General features: G+C 43.8%; 1 protein-coding gene and 1 pseudogene across 1 annotated transcript; one reads left to right on the forward strand and one right to left on the reverse strand.

The window, feature by feature from the left end:
- The first annotated feature begins 423 nt into the window (after nt 1–423).
- On the forward strand, nt 424–15083 carry LOC144101653 (uncharacterized). Its single transcript, XM_077634791.1, has 10 exons — nt 424–581; nt 4786–4832; nt 5778–5813; nt 7107–7142; nt 8607–8700; nt 10036–10262; nt 10998–11045; nt 11148–11183; nt 12125–12281; nt 14943–15083. Exons 1-10 carry the CDS (start codon nt 506–508, stop codon nt 14945–14947), a joined length of 762 nt encoding a protein of 253 aa, XP_077490917.1. The 5' UTR covers nt 424–505; the 3' UTR covers nt 14948–15083.
- Nucleotides 14696–14847, reverse strand: LOC144102840 (U2 spliceosomal RNA; annotated as a pseudogene).
- Nucleotides 15084–15412: the final 329 nt, after the last annotated feature.

Genomic DNA, 15412 nt, shown 5'->3' on the forward strand with positions numbered 1-15412 from the left:
TTTCAAAATTTCGCCCTCAATCATGCGCTTGTCCTGCGAAAGAGTTTCACAGTTCAACAACCTTTACTGTAGATCAGAAAAATGGATTATTCGGACCGGCGAGACTGGAAAAATAGCAAGGAACGCAATTTGAAAGATCCTGCAGCTTTCAAAAACTGACACCATGTCTTTTGAGTGGAGAGGTGAGATAAGCGCTTTGGTGCCCGTTCTGGCCTTACATTTCATGATGGCTGTCATCTGTACTTGTCCACGTAGGAGGTTGTGGCGAAACTCGTAATGGCCCTGCACAGTTAATGGCCTCCGCTTGAGTGACGTCCCAATGTAGGCCGCCATGGGATAAATTAAAATTTTTGTGTCATGCAGAATGTGGAGAGTGCAAAAAAAAAGCAGAAGCAGCGCTTGACAAAGTGCTATATAAAGGGCCGAGTAAGGACCCTCAGCATCAGCGCCGTTCGCCCAGCCTCCAGCAGACGTTGTTGCCCAAAGTACAGCTTTTGTTCTCACCATGCTTTCCTTTAAGACCCTAGCTTTTTCAGCAGCGCTGCTGGCTGTGGCGATGTCCTCGGCGTCGGCGGTTGATCGTGAGTACATTTTATGATATTTCGATTAAGAGTACCCTGCAGCGATACCCTCTATCTTAGCAGTCCACAAAGCAGTCCTTTCTGCTTAGCGTACCCTGACTGTAAGCCATTAGGAACGAATGCTAACATTTGTACGAAACTTCATAAGCAGTTATTGGCTTCAGATAATAATACATTTCAGGCAGTGCGCTTTTTTTTTCGCCAGCGTCGCTGCGCACAGGGCACCTACCTGCAGCTTAGGAATTGTCATTTGCGCTTTAGCCACATTGTAGTGAGAAAATATTACGTAAATTGTTACGATGCACAGAACGTGTACCGGCGTTTCGAGAAAACTGGCGACTGACACCAGACGAAAGCAGTTCAAATTTATCCGAGCATAACATTATTTTGTTTTCAGGCATTATTAAGCACCTCGAGTTGAATGTCTCATGCCAGGAAGACATTTCACTAGTTGTTGAAGTGAACATAGACGTTTTAAGCGATGTACATGACATAGAATTCCAGCCTTAAATGCCGCACTAATAAAGGTGCACGCGCTAGTCCGCACTACTTGCTAGTTTATTTAAATAGAGTCAATAAATTGGAAAGGGAGAAAAATGGCTTCTTACAATTCGGGACCAGTGAAACTCGAAGTCCTCTACGCAACGTGATTAAACAGTTGCTCTTGACTCAAGGCCAGCTCAATGCAAGCGCTGCTCTGCTAAGCAACGTCTCGAAATCTCCGCCTTGAGTATAGGCGGCTGCAATGGGCGATAAGAAACATTCAACACTGTACGTCAAAAAATTTTTTTGTAGTGGGTGGTCAGGCTTTGCCGCTCTCCTGTCCATTTGATGTACTTATATTGTTCATTATATTTGCTGCATCTGAACTCTATGTACAAGTACCCTAAAAAACTCAACCCTCGCCGCATGCGTCTAGAAGCTCTTTAATATTGCTTTAAAAGCATTTGCATTGTAACAACTATTTTCATTTCAAGGATTCCTTTCGAGTTAGTCTCATAGCCGGCAAGGGTCCACTGGTGCACATACATGAACAAAAACTAAATAAATCATCGCTGCATCTTTTGAATGCTTCAGCATCCAAGTGTTCGTTATATTCGAAGTTCACGCACTGAAGTTCGTTATATCGAAGGTAAATACGTGAAATTTCGTCATATACGAGGTGGCATACTGAGGCTGCTTAAATCCTAGGTAGCGCAGATATATTCGCCATATCCGAGGTGCCATACTTAAGGTCGGTTTAACCGAGATAAACACACTAAAGCTCTTTTTCGAGGGGTATACCAAGTTCGTTATATCCGAAGTTGATATACGAAAGTTCTTTATATCCGAGGTGTCATACTAAGTAAGGTTCGTTATATAGGAGGTAGCAAAGAAAGTTCATATATATAGTATACCGATTTCATAGCCGCTGGGCAGGCTTCCACCTGCCAACTGTGGCAGTGGGACACCTGCCACTGGCTTCTGACAGATCGCAGTGACCATTTGCGCTTCGACAGACTCGCCTAATTCTAACGCATCAATAAAAGAGTAAGTCAGTCAAGCTTGTATATCGCTTCTCATGTCATGAACCGACCGAAGATGGAGCAGGGTTACCATTCGAAGCACGCTGCACCACCTGCATGTTCCGTCCTTGAGGAAAAGGGAGCTCGTCCCTAAGGCAATCTGCAAATACAAAATTAAAAAAAAACGCCAACACGCCGTCTTGTGATGTTTTTGAGCACCAGCAGGCCCTAGCATGTGCGTCAGAAGCGCTACGTTATGTTGAGGACGCGGTAATGCATCCAAAAAAGAACCTTTAAGTGGTGAGATACTAGCAAGCACCGCAGAACGAAAAGCTAGCAGTGTTGGAGTTGATTCACGGTTAAACATTATGGGCGAGATTTATGAAGCAACCAGAAAAAGAACGACGGTATATGACACCGGGGATACAGGGAGACATACGATCCGAGTAAGTTCGAGCCGTAATAAAGGGCCTCTATAGACGCAAATAGCTCGAGTATGATCTATAAAAGTGTTTAAGCTCAATCACTACAGCAAACCGCCCCATATATTTTGTTCTTAAAAGGTCTTCCCTAACTTCTACGCCGACAAGATTAAATTAAAAGAACGCACACAACCTGCAAAAAGTTGCAGCGAAAAAAAACTGCACGATTTCACATGAGTGTGAAATGAGCACAAATTTCCTCATGAAGCAAGCGTGACATAATATGGCGAGTGTCAGGGCGAGAACCGATGTACCGAAATTTTTTTCTAAAGGCGCGTTCGGTATGACGGCTATTGGATTTTCCCTAACGAGGTAACCTACAAGGAATAATATGCCTCTTTTAAGGAGCCTAGTCGGCAGACATTGCGGATCGCGGGCTCACTTTTCATTGCCTCATACGCAACGAGTGGCGCATCAGCGTTTAAGCGATGTTTTCTCTTTTGCCACACATAATGTGCTCTAAGAATTACGTATTGTGTCGCCCGGACTTCTATGTGTGTGACAACGGTTGGCCATAGCACAGCGAAGACGAAAGACTAAAAAAAATAGCACACGCTTTCCAGTTCGAGAAAAATATCGTCAAGGAAATGTATATAACTAGAGCGTCCGAAGGTTGAGTTATTGGAAGCACAGCCGGCCTTTCATGTACCCGTCCGCACGGAAGTGATATTGGGCCTCGGCTCCCTACTTCGTTAAGTGAAGCGTGCAGGTTGTCGAGAGTACAGCGGAGCTAGCTGACGGCTCATCGCTTGAAAGCGAGTATGACTGGCGTGCGCTTATGATGTGTATGGAAGGAATTGAAAAAAAAAAAAGAATAAAGCAGTGCTTGTCAGGTTGCCTAATGAACACGTTGTCTGGGTTTAACAAATTTTACCATAAGAATGCTGTAAATAAGTTCAGAAAGCAGCGTGACATGTTTTGGACCGTAGTTCCTTCGTACTAGGTGCATAGGGAAGACTTTAAGCAGATTTCAAGACATGAATTTTTGAGGTAAAAATATGGCTTTTGCGGCAGATTAATACCAGTGGTAGCGGACACCGGAAAACCGCTGAATCAAATAAAGAATTAAGCAAGTTAATTGCTGATAATTAAGTTGTTAGCTATCACAATTAAGCAGTTAGTTGCAAATAATGATTTGTAGCCGGTCGTTAGTAACAGTCATATCAGTTTATAGAATTTCGCACACGCAAAAATGCTCGGCGCTGTGAACCAGAAAATTTTGGCTGCATCGTGCAGAAAGACATGCGCTTTCGAAAAGAATGCAGGCAAATCATCCCCTCCAGTGCATGTAACTAGTAAAAAAAAATCCAAATTTTGTCCAGCCACAGTGCCAAGGGCAATCGCGTTTTATAAATTCTAAAAACTCATATGGCTGTTACTAACGATCGGCGACAAACAGGCAATTGCAACTAGGTGCAGAACTCTAACAGTTGAATAGGTAATGATTAAACACTATTTAACCAGATGGCTAATTAAGCGACTCACCGGTTTTTTGGTGTCTGCCAACGCTGGTAACACTACGCTGAGAGACCCATATTTTTACCTCAAAACACCCATTTTTGAGAAATAAACTCTTCCCTGAAACACCTGCTATATATTGATGTAAAACTGAATGCAAAGTTTTTATCTGATTGTAAATTGTTTTTCTATAATTCGAAGCCGCTATTCGTCTTTTACCCAAATGTCGGACAGTTGGCCTCTGTTAGAACCGGACTGAGGTGTTTTCATCGGTATCAGGCGAGGTCGTTGACCGGGTAACCTGACGGGAAAAACGTGTTAATATCGGTGTGGGAAGAATTAGTTTTATGCTATAGATGCGGAGGCGGTGCAGATTACTCCGAAGCGCTCGCACTGTATAGCATATCATCGCTCTAAGGTGCGATACCAGTGCTCGGCGAAGATCGGGTTAACTATCGGCGTTCTACTAGCTGCGTCATAGTCGTGCTCTCGCGCTCTTATTGAACGTAACTGCTTGGACGGGGTGTCAGCATTGCTAAAAAGCATTGTCCTAAAGATAAAGGGGACCAACCCGCCGCCAGCACTAGCCAGCGCCATAGAAGCGACTTCCTCGCTGTCAGGCATTACGCAGAGGCTGCCATTTCTGTAATGGGTAAACGTGGACGGGCTCACTGAGACTTTCACCAATTCTTCGTAGGATATGTAGGTACTTGCCATGCTGAATAATAAACAATTTCTTTTCGCCTTATTTTTATGCAGAATCATGTATAGAGGTTGTCTTTCCCAACATCTTCCACTTCGGTGAGGTGAGTCATTTGTGACCAAGTAGTAAAAAAATTCAGGCCAAGGGAAGTGGGGGGGGGGGGGGGGGGGGTGTTAAACACTTTTCGGTGTCTAATGACTTCGGCAGACTTCGGTGTTTTCGGAAATAGTCACTGGTTTAAGAATTCAGTTTGTATGTGAAAAAGAAAAACACTGAGCCTCAAAGCAGAAAACTTCAAGTAATCGTAACGATTTTTCTCTTACGCTGAATTCACCAACAGGTAGAGTTGCACAGCTTTCCTCTCTTCTCGAAACGACACCTACGCGTCTGCTTAGCTCAATTAACATGAGCGAAGACATGCTGCGTGCAATGGTTTGATGACAAGTTCAATAATGAATGCGCTAAATGTCTCTGAAAATGTAAATTCGGCAAAGTTTGCGTTCGTCTGATGCTGCTAACTTTTTCCTTGGAGCAGGAATGCTCTATGACATTGTGTATAGTTACGCGGGTGAAACCAGCTAAACGGTTCTTGTCGTTGATAATTTCGGCGTTTCGCACTGCACAGCATGCACTTGTAATAAAGGAAGAGCTCCGATAGAACGCTTTGTTCTGACGCAGCTCAAAAAAGTTCTCATGTTTTAGTTCTTGTTTTTGTGCAGTATCTATGAAACGTGTTCCTCAGAGGACAGCGAATTAGTATTAAATTAGAATTAGTATTAGCTCTACCCGAAGTTGTATATTAGATTTACCTGGCTCATTAAATTTGTCTCGGTTGAAACAACAAACTTGGGATAATGAACACTCTGATGGGGCTCCTAGAACACTATTCATAGGCCGTAAGTTTCTCGCTGGGATCCTTGTTCCAGCTTTTTGTTGTAAAAACAAAAGAAGCTAAACAAGTTAGCGTTTTCTTGAGTTTATCTTTATATACACCAGATAATGAAACCGCCTCATAACTCTTTCATCATTAGAAAACTTTCTTTTTCAGTGCTTGGGAGAAACTCAAGACTTGTGCCATGGCGACGTAAGTTATACAGATTTGCATTTATTTAGGAAAGAAAAATTTAATGTGATCATCATCCGCAGAAAATTTCTCTAAATAAATAAAAAACTAACGTGTGCGCAAACGCTTATCCGGTTCATCCTTACTGAACCAAATAAAGCAGGATTTGTTGGTTGTATAGGACAGGGTCGTAACGGCTACGAAGGCTTCATAATGTACACCTCCAAAGATTAAATTAAGATTAAATGAAAAATAAAGCCCAATAGAAGGTAAGCGATAACTAAAATGTCTTTTCGCTAAAAATGAAAAACAAAACGGAGGTTTGATATTTGTCCAGAAGCTCAGTAAACCAAAACACTGCTAGGAGCGAAGGATGCAAAAGGATAACAAATTCACCCTGCGTAAAAGGCCTAATAGTTATACTCTCAAAGGCCATTTTATTGAACGAGGATGCTGCTATCTGAACATAAGAATGTCACAGTAGTAAAGAGTTTATAAATTCCTTCGGGTGTACAAACATGGCCTACTCGGTCAAACACTAATGAAAGGTCATTATAGAATATCTAACCGGCGATTCCTAATGCCTGCGCTGTCCTCACTACAGACACTACTCGACTGTGTCAACTAGCGTCTCTGTAAGAGACAGCAGCTTTTGTACTGCGCCGCAAAAGGAGTAGGCCACGTTCCTGAATGCCTCAATGAATCTGACATTACGCACCTGAGCATGACTTCGCCGGCGTGTTCCTAAATAGCTGCAGCCTCATTTCAGTGGAGACTAAATGTGAACGTTATCGTGTGCTGATATATGAGATCTTGATAAAGAGGCTCAGGGAGTGAAAGCAAAAGGGGGCGTTGAACTGCGAAATGCTTTACTTCTTTGAAGTTCCAGTACACTAAATCGTTTAGTTTAGTTCAGTTTAAGGGAGTTTATGTCCCAAAGCGACTCGGGCTATGGATACGCCGTAGTGAAGGGCTCCGGAAATTTCGACTGCCTCGGGTTCTTTAACGTGCAATGACATCGCACAGTGCGCAGGCCTCTAGAATTTCGCCTCCATCGAAATTCGACCGCCGCAGCCGGGATCGAACCCGCGTCTTTCAGGTCAGCAGCCGAGCGCCATAACCACTCAGCCACCGCGGCGGCTGGTACAGCAAATAAAAAAGAACGACTTCTATTGATTGCCTGCCCGGTTTCGCCTGGCGCTCCAATTTGAAGTGTGCTCTGCCCAACTTAATGAACCTGTAGATTTCTTGATGGTGGTGAGCAAAGAACATTCCATTATGGGACACTAATCTTCAGTGTCGATTTTTTTCCAGGGAAGTGTGCTTCAAGTTATGGAGAACATCTTCCTAGTGAGTTATTTCTCTCGTTGAAACACTCTCACCTAATGTTACGTGCGCGCGTTCAGCGTGCAGAGGTCAGCCGTGTACAGAGCGTCTGTCTACATTGAAGATGCAATATTTATGTGATATTTTTGAACTAACGAGTTCGGATCATTAGCCCTAAGGTAATATCAGTAGCCAAATAGCTCTATATGCAGCAAGATATTTTATGATTCTCTTGATAAAAGTAAAGCCACTGGCAGAGTTCAAACGACGCAGGTGCATATCTTCGGCGTACATTCACAATTGCCAGATATTTTCGTTGGGCATACAAAATTTTAGTCAAAATATGCGCAGGATGCTTGGCGCAGCAGCTTTAGGACACCGCGTAAAGCAGTGACTGAATGTTGTGTTCTAAATATCTGTGCTTTAAAAATGGTGAAGCCAAAACAGACAAGAATGACCAGCTGCATTCGCCTTTCACCATAGGCTGGCCAAGGCTAATGAGCTTTCTGCCCTTAATCGTTAATTTAGAAAACAAGGATCTCGATCCTCTTCTTCATTTCTTAAAGGCCTTGTTTCATAACATTTTGTCCAGTAGGCATTCAAATAATCTAGGAAACAATGTGGACGCGTAAGAGTGAGTGAGATGGCCGAAAAAAATTTCCCGGGAACAGAGTTTAACACTCTTTTTGTTACCACTGGATTAGTAACACCTCTGAATATAGTCACGAAACTAGGAGTGCCTTAAAATATCAACTTAGGACGAACCAGTGAAAACCATTAATTATGGAGAACATCCGTACATTTGAGAGACAGTACGAAAGTGTAATGCTGCGAACCTTGATGCATTTTGTTTTGCTTTTGTAGCCCAGTGATTTTTGTTGTTAGGTTACATATATGTACGCAGTCTCTATGAACTACAGAATGAAAGAACTCGTTACAGCATTTCGCTGCCGCAGGCTATCCAGCAAAAGATTAAAGCATTTGGTGCCTTCATGTTCGGAGCTTTGCCTCTCACTTCTGAGCGAATGCTTTTTCCCTGTTTTTCGCGATATGCAAGCAATTTTCTTCATATAAGAGCAGTGTCCTCAGTTGAGAAATGTTTCGAGATTCGTATTTGTGAGCAGCTGTCCTGAACATGATCATGTCTGAACTAGAAAGGTTGCCATTTTTGAAAACAAGTCTAAATGTGCGCTGTTGCTGCCTTCAGCGAACGCCAAGTGTCTGCTGGCTCATTATTATGAACGGTTGACGGAACAATCAGTTACTCGGCCTCAAAGTGGACGCTTTAGCTAGTTTGTTTTATTTTGAAAAAGAAATGGCGCATGGACACGAACTGACACGTTATCTATTTAAGTTTCTGTCGTTCTCATACCCGCGATGTTTTTGAAACACGTTACTCAATGTACAGCCAGGGCCACCTTTTCTTTGATTCGCTTCTTTTTCCTATCAAACTAAACGAGACAACTGACATTCTTTTGTGCTTACTAGTGCGGTGTCAACGGAATCTCGCACCTGGACGTTGGAGCCCAGCTGTTTCTGCTTGAAGGAATTATAACCGAAGTTCTGAACCGCTTCGGGATGGGTACGTATTGTCATGGACGTCCTATATCACGGAGTATAGCAGCAATGGCACTCCATTTTTTTTTCATTTTGTGCAGACTGTTCCTGCAATACTTTTCCAAGCCTTGCATGTAGAGAGCTGAGAGAAAAAAAAAGAAAATGAATGCGGCCGACCGAATGCCCCGCTCAGCCGCACTACAAGCAGAATTCACTAGGCAGTTTGCGTGCCGTGAGCTCTGATACGCAAACACACACAGGTAACACACATACGGTCATACGGCACACCAAGTCACATATCCTTGTTTCTGTGTGTGCGTGTGAGTACGATCTGGTGTATACCCTGATAAACAAGTCGCAAGGGTTAATGGTATCGTTATAGCTTGGCCCGAGAGAACACCGAGCAGCGGAAGCAAAAGTACACTCCTCTTGGCCGCCCCTCTGTCTGCTCAAGCTGTCCCTCAATATCTTGCTCATATAACTGCTACTGGCCCCCACATTCCTCGCTATAGTTTCAAATCAGCACCACTAGAAACGGACTTGTCTTGAAAGCAGTGTTTCTACAAAAATAAAATGGGATAAGGCACTGTTTACGATGCATGGACTGATTTTGCGTCTGCTGGCGCAACTAATGGAATAAAACGATTTTTGAACTGTGATTTCTACTTACCGTACGAAAGCATCGAGCAGTAGTGAACCTTCATGTTTACTGTGTTTGAGCTTTGTAGATGTGTTTCCACGGTATAGCAAGAGAATACAAGTCGGACGAAAGCTAGAGTCTATCGTAGTCTTAATTGTCGGCCGCGTTTATACGAAAGTGGTGCATTTTCGACATGGGGTCATGCCAGCAGAGTGCTCCAGAGTTTAGGCGTAGCAGATCATGTCTCGCGTAAAGTTGCCGGAACCTCGTGTCATCAATCGAAAGTCAAAGCTAAACGCGCCAGCCCCCGCCCCAACCAAAATTTTCCAAGATACAATGCACCAGAGCACTATAAAGACCGACTTTGTATTCTCATTGTACCTCCTTCTATTACATCAAAACAGTGCGCCTGCCGAACTGATTATAACGTGTTTGTATTAATTTCAAGCTCTGTATAGTTGGTGCGACCGGATGCGATGCAATCTTCGTCCCATTAATGCAAACGCCGCTACAGTATGAATCCGGTGAATTGGCTTCCGACCGTTAGTTAGTTACCTTCTGCGTATGTAAGATGCTAGACGCTACTCAGCGCGGCGTGTGTGCTAACGGGCACCAGCCACCAGGCGGATGGGGCGATGGAATTTGAGGATCGTTGTAATAGTATCGCACTAAGCTTTCTCATGTCACAGATTCGCGGTCTGTTTACCGTGAGGACTGCAGGTCCTCTGGTGAATACCATCTTCGCGCTCTGCAAGACCGCTGGAGGCATGGTGAACACCTTGTCTAACTTGGGCCACTCGTTCCTGGGAGGATTCTTCTCGGGGGTCACCGACATGGCCACCTCCGTTTTGCCGCTCGGGGACTGCACCGGACTGCACATTGGCGGAGAGATCATGTGCGACAAGCCTGTCGTCTTCCAGTTTCCCAGTGCTTTCAACATCGGAAAAGTACGTGTCTCAGACATTATTCAGTGTTTGGTCCATGACTGGCTTTCCAGGCGTGTGATACAAGCTGCGGTCGCTCAGGCTGGTCGATCGATTACGATTAGCAAGCATGGCGCACTGAAAGATAATTGAGCTGTTATTTAGTGCGGGCCCCGAACAGCACATGTGTTTCGCTCAAATTAGAAATGAATGGTACCACACTGCTCTTTTCTAGGACCAACCTTTGCCAGTACATTTTTAATATTCGGCCGGTTACCTGTACTCCTTCCCAATTAGAACAGATAATCTGCCTAATATAGAAAATATATCGGCAAAGGCTGGTACTACATAGGAGCAGTGTGAAAATATCCCTTTCCTATGTTGGACCAATCCCTTGTGTTGCTTGGGTTGGGGCGTAACTTTCTACTTTGCAGCTGTCGGAGGAACACGTCGCTTTCAATCTTTGGTTGTGGTGTACAGAATTATTCGCATTTCTCCTACAAACGTCGTGAAGCCGGCTCAATAAAATAGCAAGACAATTTCACACGCACAAAGAAAAAGTAAGTGACAAAACGCGATGCAATAAATGGCGTATGGACTGAAAGAATTTCTCCTGCGTGGAGTTCAGAACTCCGCAGAAGTATAAAAGCGACTGTGCTCACTGATGTAGCTTATTAAACAACGTTGCTTCTGTCTCGCTACTAATCAATGTTTTGTGGCAGAATCCTTAATCTGTATTGTTTTCTTTCTCGTTTACAGTGCCTCAACACCACCATGGCCACCTGCGTTGGTACTCACCCTAATCAGGTATAGAATACTCTGGTTCGGTCACTAAAGGCTTTGAATATTTTGCGTTAGGGCTGTCGTTTGATAACTGTTTTTGTTTCTTCCCCAATATTTGCCCGTCAGGCCCAAGTGATCCAGCAGTTCTTCAGCACTCTTACCGTAAGTGGCTCGAGTTATAAATTCTCATCTGACGACTGTTTGGTAATTCCCTTAGGAAAGTGGGCTTTTAATAAACCGATTCCCGATTCATAGTATGCAGGATTCCTTTTGATATACACACGTCTAGGCTGTTAGAAAATCTTGATCAGTTTTAAAAATCTCTTTGAAAGAAGTTGCAGGCGAATTTTTTTGACAACATTATATGGGCTTTAGCATGAGAGAATTTCGATGTGAATAATTTCGAAGAGATGCACTCAATGTGTCAGGCTGCAAACTTTCAAGTCATTGTTAGGGCTGCTTGGGAAAATAATGCTTTGGCTATTTCTGCTCTAAAGGATATGTGTGTTTTTGGGCGCTCAATTTTTTTGTTTGCAGCTTGTTCCCAATCTGTTGGGAATGAAGCTTCAAACAATATTTTGTGCCACAAACAGTTTAAAAAAGGTTATTCCCTTTTCAGCTGAATAAAAACTTGCTGTTTGAAAAAACGAACAAAACAAACAGATGAATAAACGTAAGGAAACAATCTCCAGAGAGAAAACAAGTTAGTATTAAGCGGACTACTGTGCCAACATTGGATGTCTCTTTATGTTACGTGACGGAAAGCAAGCTTTTAATGTGTTACCACAAAAAAGGAAGAAAACGCGCTTCCAACCAATTATAAACTAGTCTTTTCCCGCCAACACAATTTTTATGCGAATATGAAACTGTACTCGGACTTATCAGAATGGACATCCAGGTATAGGCCTCATCTTATGAATTACATGTTGTTCTTCAGCGTCCGTCACGTTTGTACTGATTTCTTATGCATATCCAATCTATTAGCGCCGACGGCATCACAAACAAAATCTGGAAATGACATCTATTGTCTCACATTGCTGAAATGACATTTATATTTGCTTGGTTGGGCAGTTCAGCTGACAGCAGTGCCTTGCTTTGCGCAGTGTGTCTTCACCAGCGTGCTCTTCAACTCTCCAGCTGATACCATGACAGGCCTACTCTGCACCGCCGTCAAGGCCTTCGTGGAGATCCTTAGCGTTGGTCCTCTCAGCGCCGTCGGTTCTATTATGAAGCAGCTGGAAAGGGCTATCGATATGGAATGTGAGCAGACTCTTAAAGCAGTTCCGTAGACTGTTTGGACGCGTGGATGCATTATATGATCACCTGGATGCCACCTGTTATCATATACACGTATAAAGGCAACCCTGCATTTCAGCTTTAAGTGTAGAGTATGCAGGGATTGGTGTTTTCAAAGATACCAAATGAACGTGCAGGACGAGATACGAAGGAGAGAAATGCGAACACTTCGAAACGCAGAACACTGCGCACCTTAGTTTTTGCTAGGAGGCTTCTCGTAAGCGAGCATGCATGACGGGGCAGAAAAGAAGTGTCGTTGGAGTGAAAATCTGCCCACGCTATCTTTACACGTGGCAGATGGCGACGACTGCCATCTGCCAAACTTGGTTTTCTCTCCCGCCACCTCTCTCCTCTTCCTGGCAGGTGGCCACACCTGCTGTCTGCCCATCATATTGCTGCCTCATTGCTGCGATTCTTTCCCGCGCCTTTTGCCACCTCTCACCTCTTCCTCCAAGTCTTCCTCCTAAGTTGCAGGAGAAGAGGACGCCTTACAATAACTGATTGGTTTTGGGGGAATGGAAATGGCGCGGTATCTGTCTCATATATCGTTGGACACCTGAACAGCGATGTAAGGGAAGGGATAAAGGAGGGAGTGAAAGAAGAAGGGAAGAGGGAGGTGCCATAGTGGAGGGTTCCGGAATAACTTCGACCACCTGGGGATCTTTAACGTGCACTGACATCGCACAGAACACGGGCGCCTTAGCCTTTTGCCTCCACAAAAACGTAGCCTCCGCGGTCGGGTTTGAGCCCGGGGACTCCGGATCAGTAGTCGAGCGCCCTAACCACTGGGCCACCGCGGCGGGTTAAAGAGGACGCCTTACAAAGAATGACCTAGGTCATATGAAAATCACTGAGATTGACGCATGAAAATTTGTTAAAACAAGCGACCCGGCTCAGAATATAATGATAATCAGAACATAGTCAACTTTGAGTAAACATTGGAAGAGAATTTGCACTGGAAAGTAATCCGAGGTGGAATAGAATGACTAGTAAAATGAAAGTACTATCGCATACTTCTGCATGAACAAAAATTGATCGTCTCTATTATTTCTGGACACATGTAATGCTCGTAAGATCTACTCAAAATGCACAAGAATTTGCAGAGTGCTCGAACCCCTATAGCAATTGTCTATAGATAGTCTATAGACTTCTTGTAGACTGTATTGATTTCCTATAGATATTTCTCTTTGTCTATTCATAGTCTGTAGACTATCTATAGACAAAAGTCTACTAAATGTGTATAGCCATAAATCCAGAGACTGTCATAGACTGTAGTATTTGTGTGGCCTATAGACTATTCTCTAGCATTTGTCCACAAAACAGTCTATACTATTCTCTAGCATTTGTCCATAAACAGTCTATAGACTTCATAGAGAGAAGTCTTTGGACAGCCTATAGACCATATAAACAAATCTTTGTAAGGGAAGGTTTTGGAGCGGTAATGCAAATGAACAGAATGCGATGCGTGACGAAGCAGGGTAGTAAGTGGACAGCCCAAAATGGGTACCTCCAAGCGACGGCTCTTTTTTTAAATGTCCATCAAGATCATAAAATGCAATGCACCCAGGGCTACCACCTGCACTGTCCATCGAGTCATCGATGGGCAGTGCAGGTGGTAGCCCCTGGCAGCACGCGTAGCGCCTTGAACAGAAAGCGAGTTCAGGGCCCCACGAATAAAAAAAATGGCGCCGCTGTAAATCCGGGTAATGTCCAGCATGGAACACAGAACTCTTCGCATGAATTTAGACTTTATGAATGCAAGCTTCAATCGCGGTAGCTGCGGAGAATAAGATTTCTAACGTTCTTTGCATGTTCTGAATAACTCAAAAAGTGCAATTACTTGCTATGATTTTTCTGAGGACCAATGCGTCTTTTTTTGTGATGGTAGTGTGCTTCACCAGGGCATGCATATTTAGGCATATCACGCATGTGGCGGAGACTGGAGGGCACTGTTAAATCAGATGTATAGAGCGGTGTATCTTTCGCTTCTCTAGACCAGTCAAGTCTAAAGTTTCCGGTTGGAGAACTCAAGAGTCCTAATTCTGGACTTATCTAAAGCTTTTTTGAAGTAACACGTCTGTGCAGTGAAACTCATTAATAAATCAAGATATTATGAATGATATTGTACCACCACTTGTTTAAAGTCTTGCGAATTCTGCATTGAAGCAGCAGTTAGCGGCGTGCATACCATCGCAGGAATATGTAGTTTGTGCCAACTAATGAGATAGAAAAAGCAGCCTAATTATTAGTTCTGTTCCAGCAACACTAGAAAGTATATTTTTCTTGATGTGGCTCAAGCCGAGCCACAATCGCTACCATGTGCAGATAGTAGGAGCGTTGAAAGATGGGATAGAAAAGCAGGATAGTAAAGACGCGCTAAAGACAAGGCCGATCCCGGAGGTAGTGCAATACCGGGCCAACCGGTGGCAGGAGTGAAGCATCCTTCAAACTCTCCGCCACATTTCCAAAAATAAGTCCAATTGGACCCGTAACAGATACTCTACGGGGTCCGGACATACGCGAAAAAAATGGACCTGTAAGACGAACCAGCAGCCTCACAGCGGTGCTGTCTGGAGCGGTAAGACGAGCCAGGAGCCTAACAGCGGTGCTCTCTTCTCGTTCCAGGTTGAAAGGACGTTCTCTCTGACGTACGGCTTCTCCGTCGCATCAAAGACGAAGTCCATGCTTGAAGATACCTCACTGCACACGCTAGTCTGTTTTTTTGTTCTCAAGAAGAATAAAGGTTTCGAAAATCACCGCCACTTACTTAGGCTGTCTGTTTTTTTTTCGTTACGGATTTCTTTACAGTTTGATACTATATAGAATACTGGACTGTCTCCGCGGGTAACAGTTGCAGTTAACAACATGACTCGAAGAACAAGCTATTGATACAAAGTATTGATGCACAGTTTTGTGGTGTGCTGAAAACGAGGTAATATGGATCGAGATTTGCAGTAGGTAGCACCACAACATAAATGGCACGTGCTGGTCACAAAGGGTGCGAAGAGGAAGCGCCGATTAAGGCCGTCCGAGTTAAAAGCGCGAGTACATCGTGAAGTTGATGGAAATCCTCTGTTTCACATGAATTCGTTGCA

Source organism: Amblyomma americanum, chromosome 8, assembly GCF_052857255.1.
Source record: "Amblyomma americanum isolate KBUSLIRL-KWMA chromosome 8, ASM5285725v1, whole genome shotgun sequence".
Taxonomy (NCBI): Eukaryota; Metazoa; Arthropoda; class Arachnida; order Ixodida; family Ixodidae; genus Amblyomma; species Amblyomma americanum.

Coding starts and splice junctions, on each gene's coding strand:
- LOC144101653 (XM_077634791.1), top strand. CDS start 506: ATGCTTTCCTTTAAGACCCTAGCTTTTTCAGCAGCGCTGCTGGCTGTG. Junction 5,814..7,106: donor AAGACTTGTGCCATGGCGAC/GTAAGTTATACA, acceptor ATTTTTTTCCAG/GGAAGTGTGCTTCAAGTTAT. Junction 8,701..10,035: donor TCTGAACCGCTTCGGGATGG/GTACGTATTGTC, acceptor TGAGGACTGCAG/GTCCTCTGGTGAATACCATC.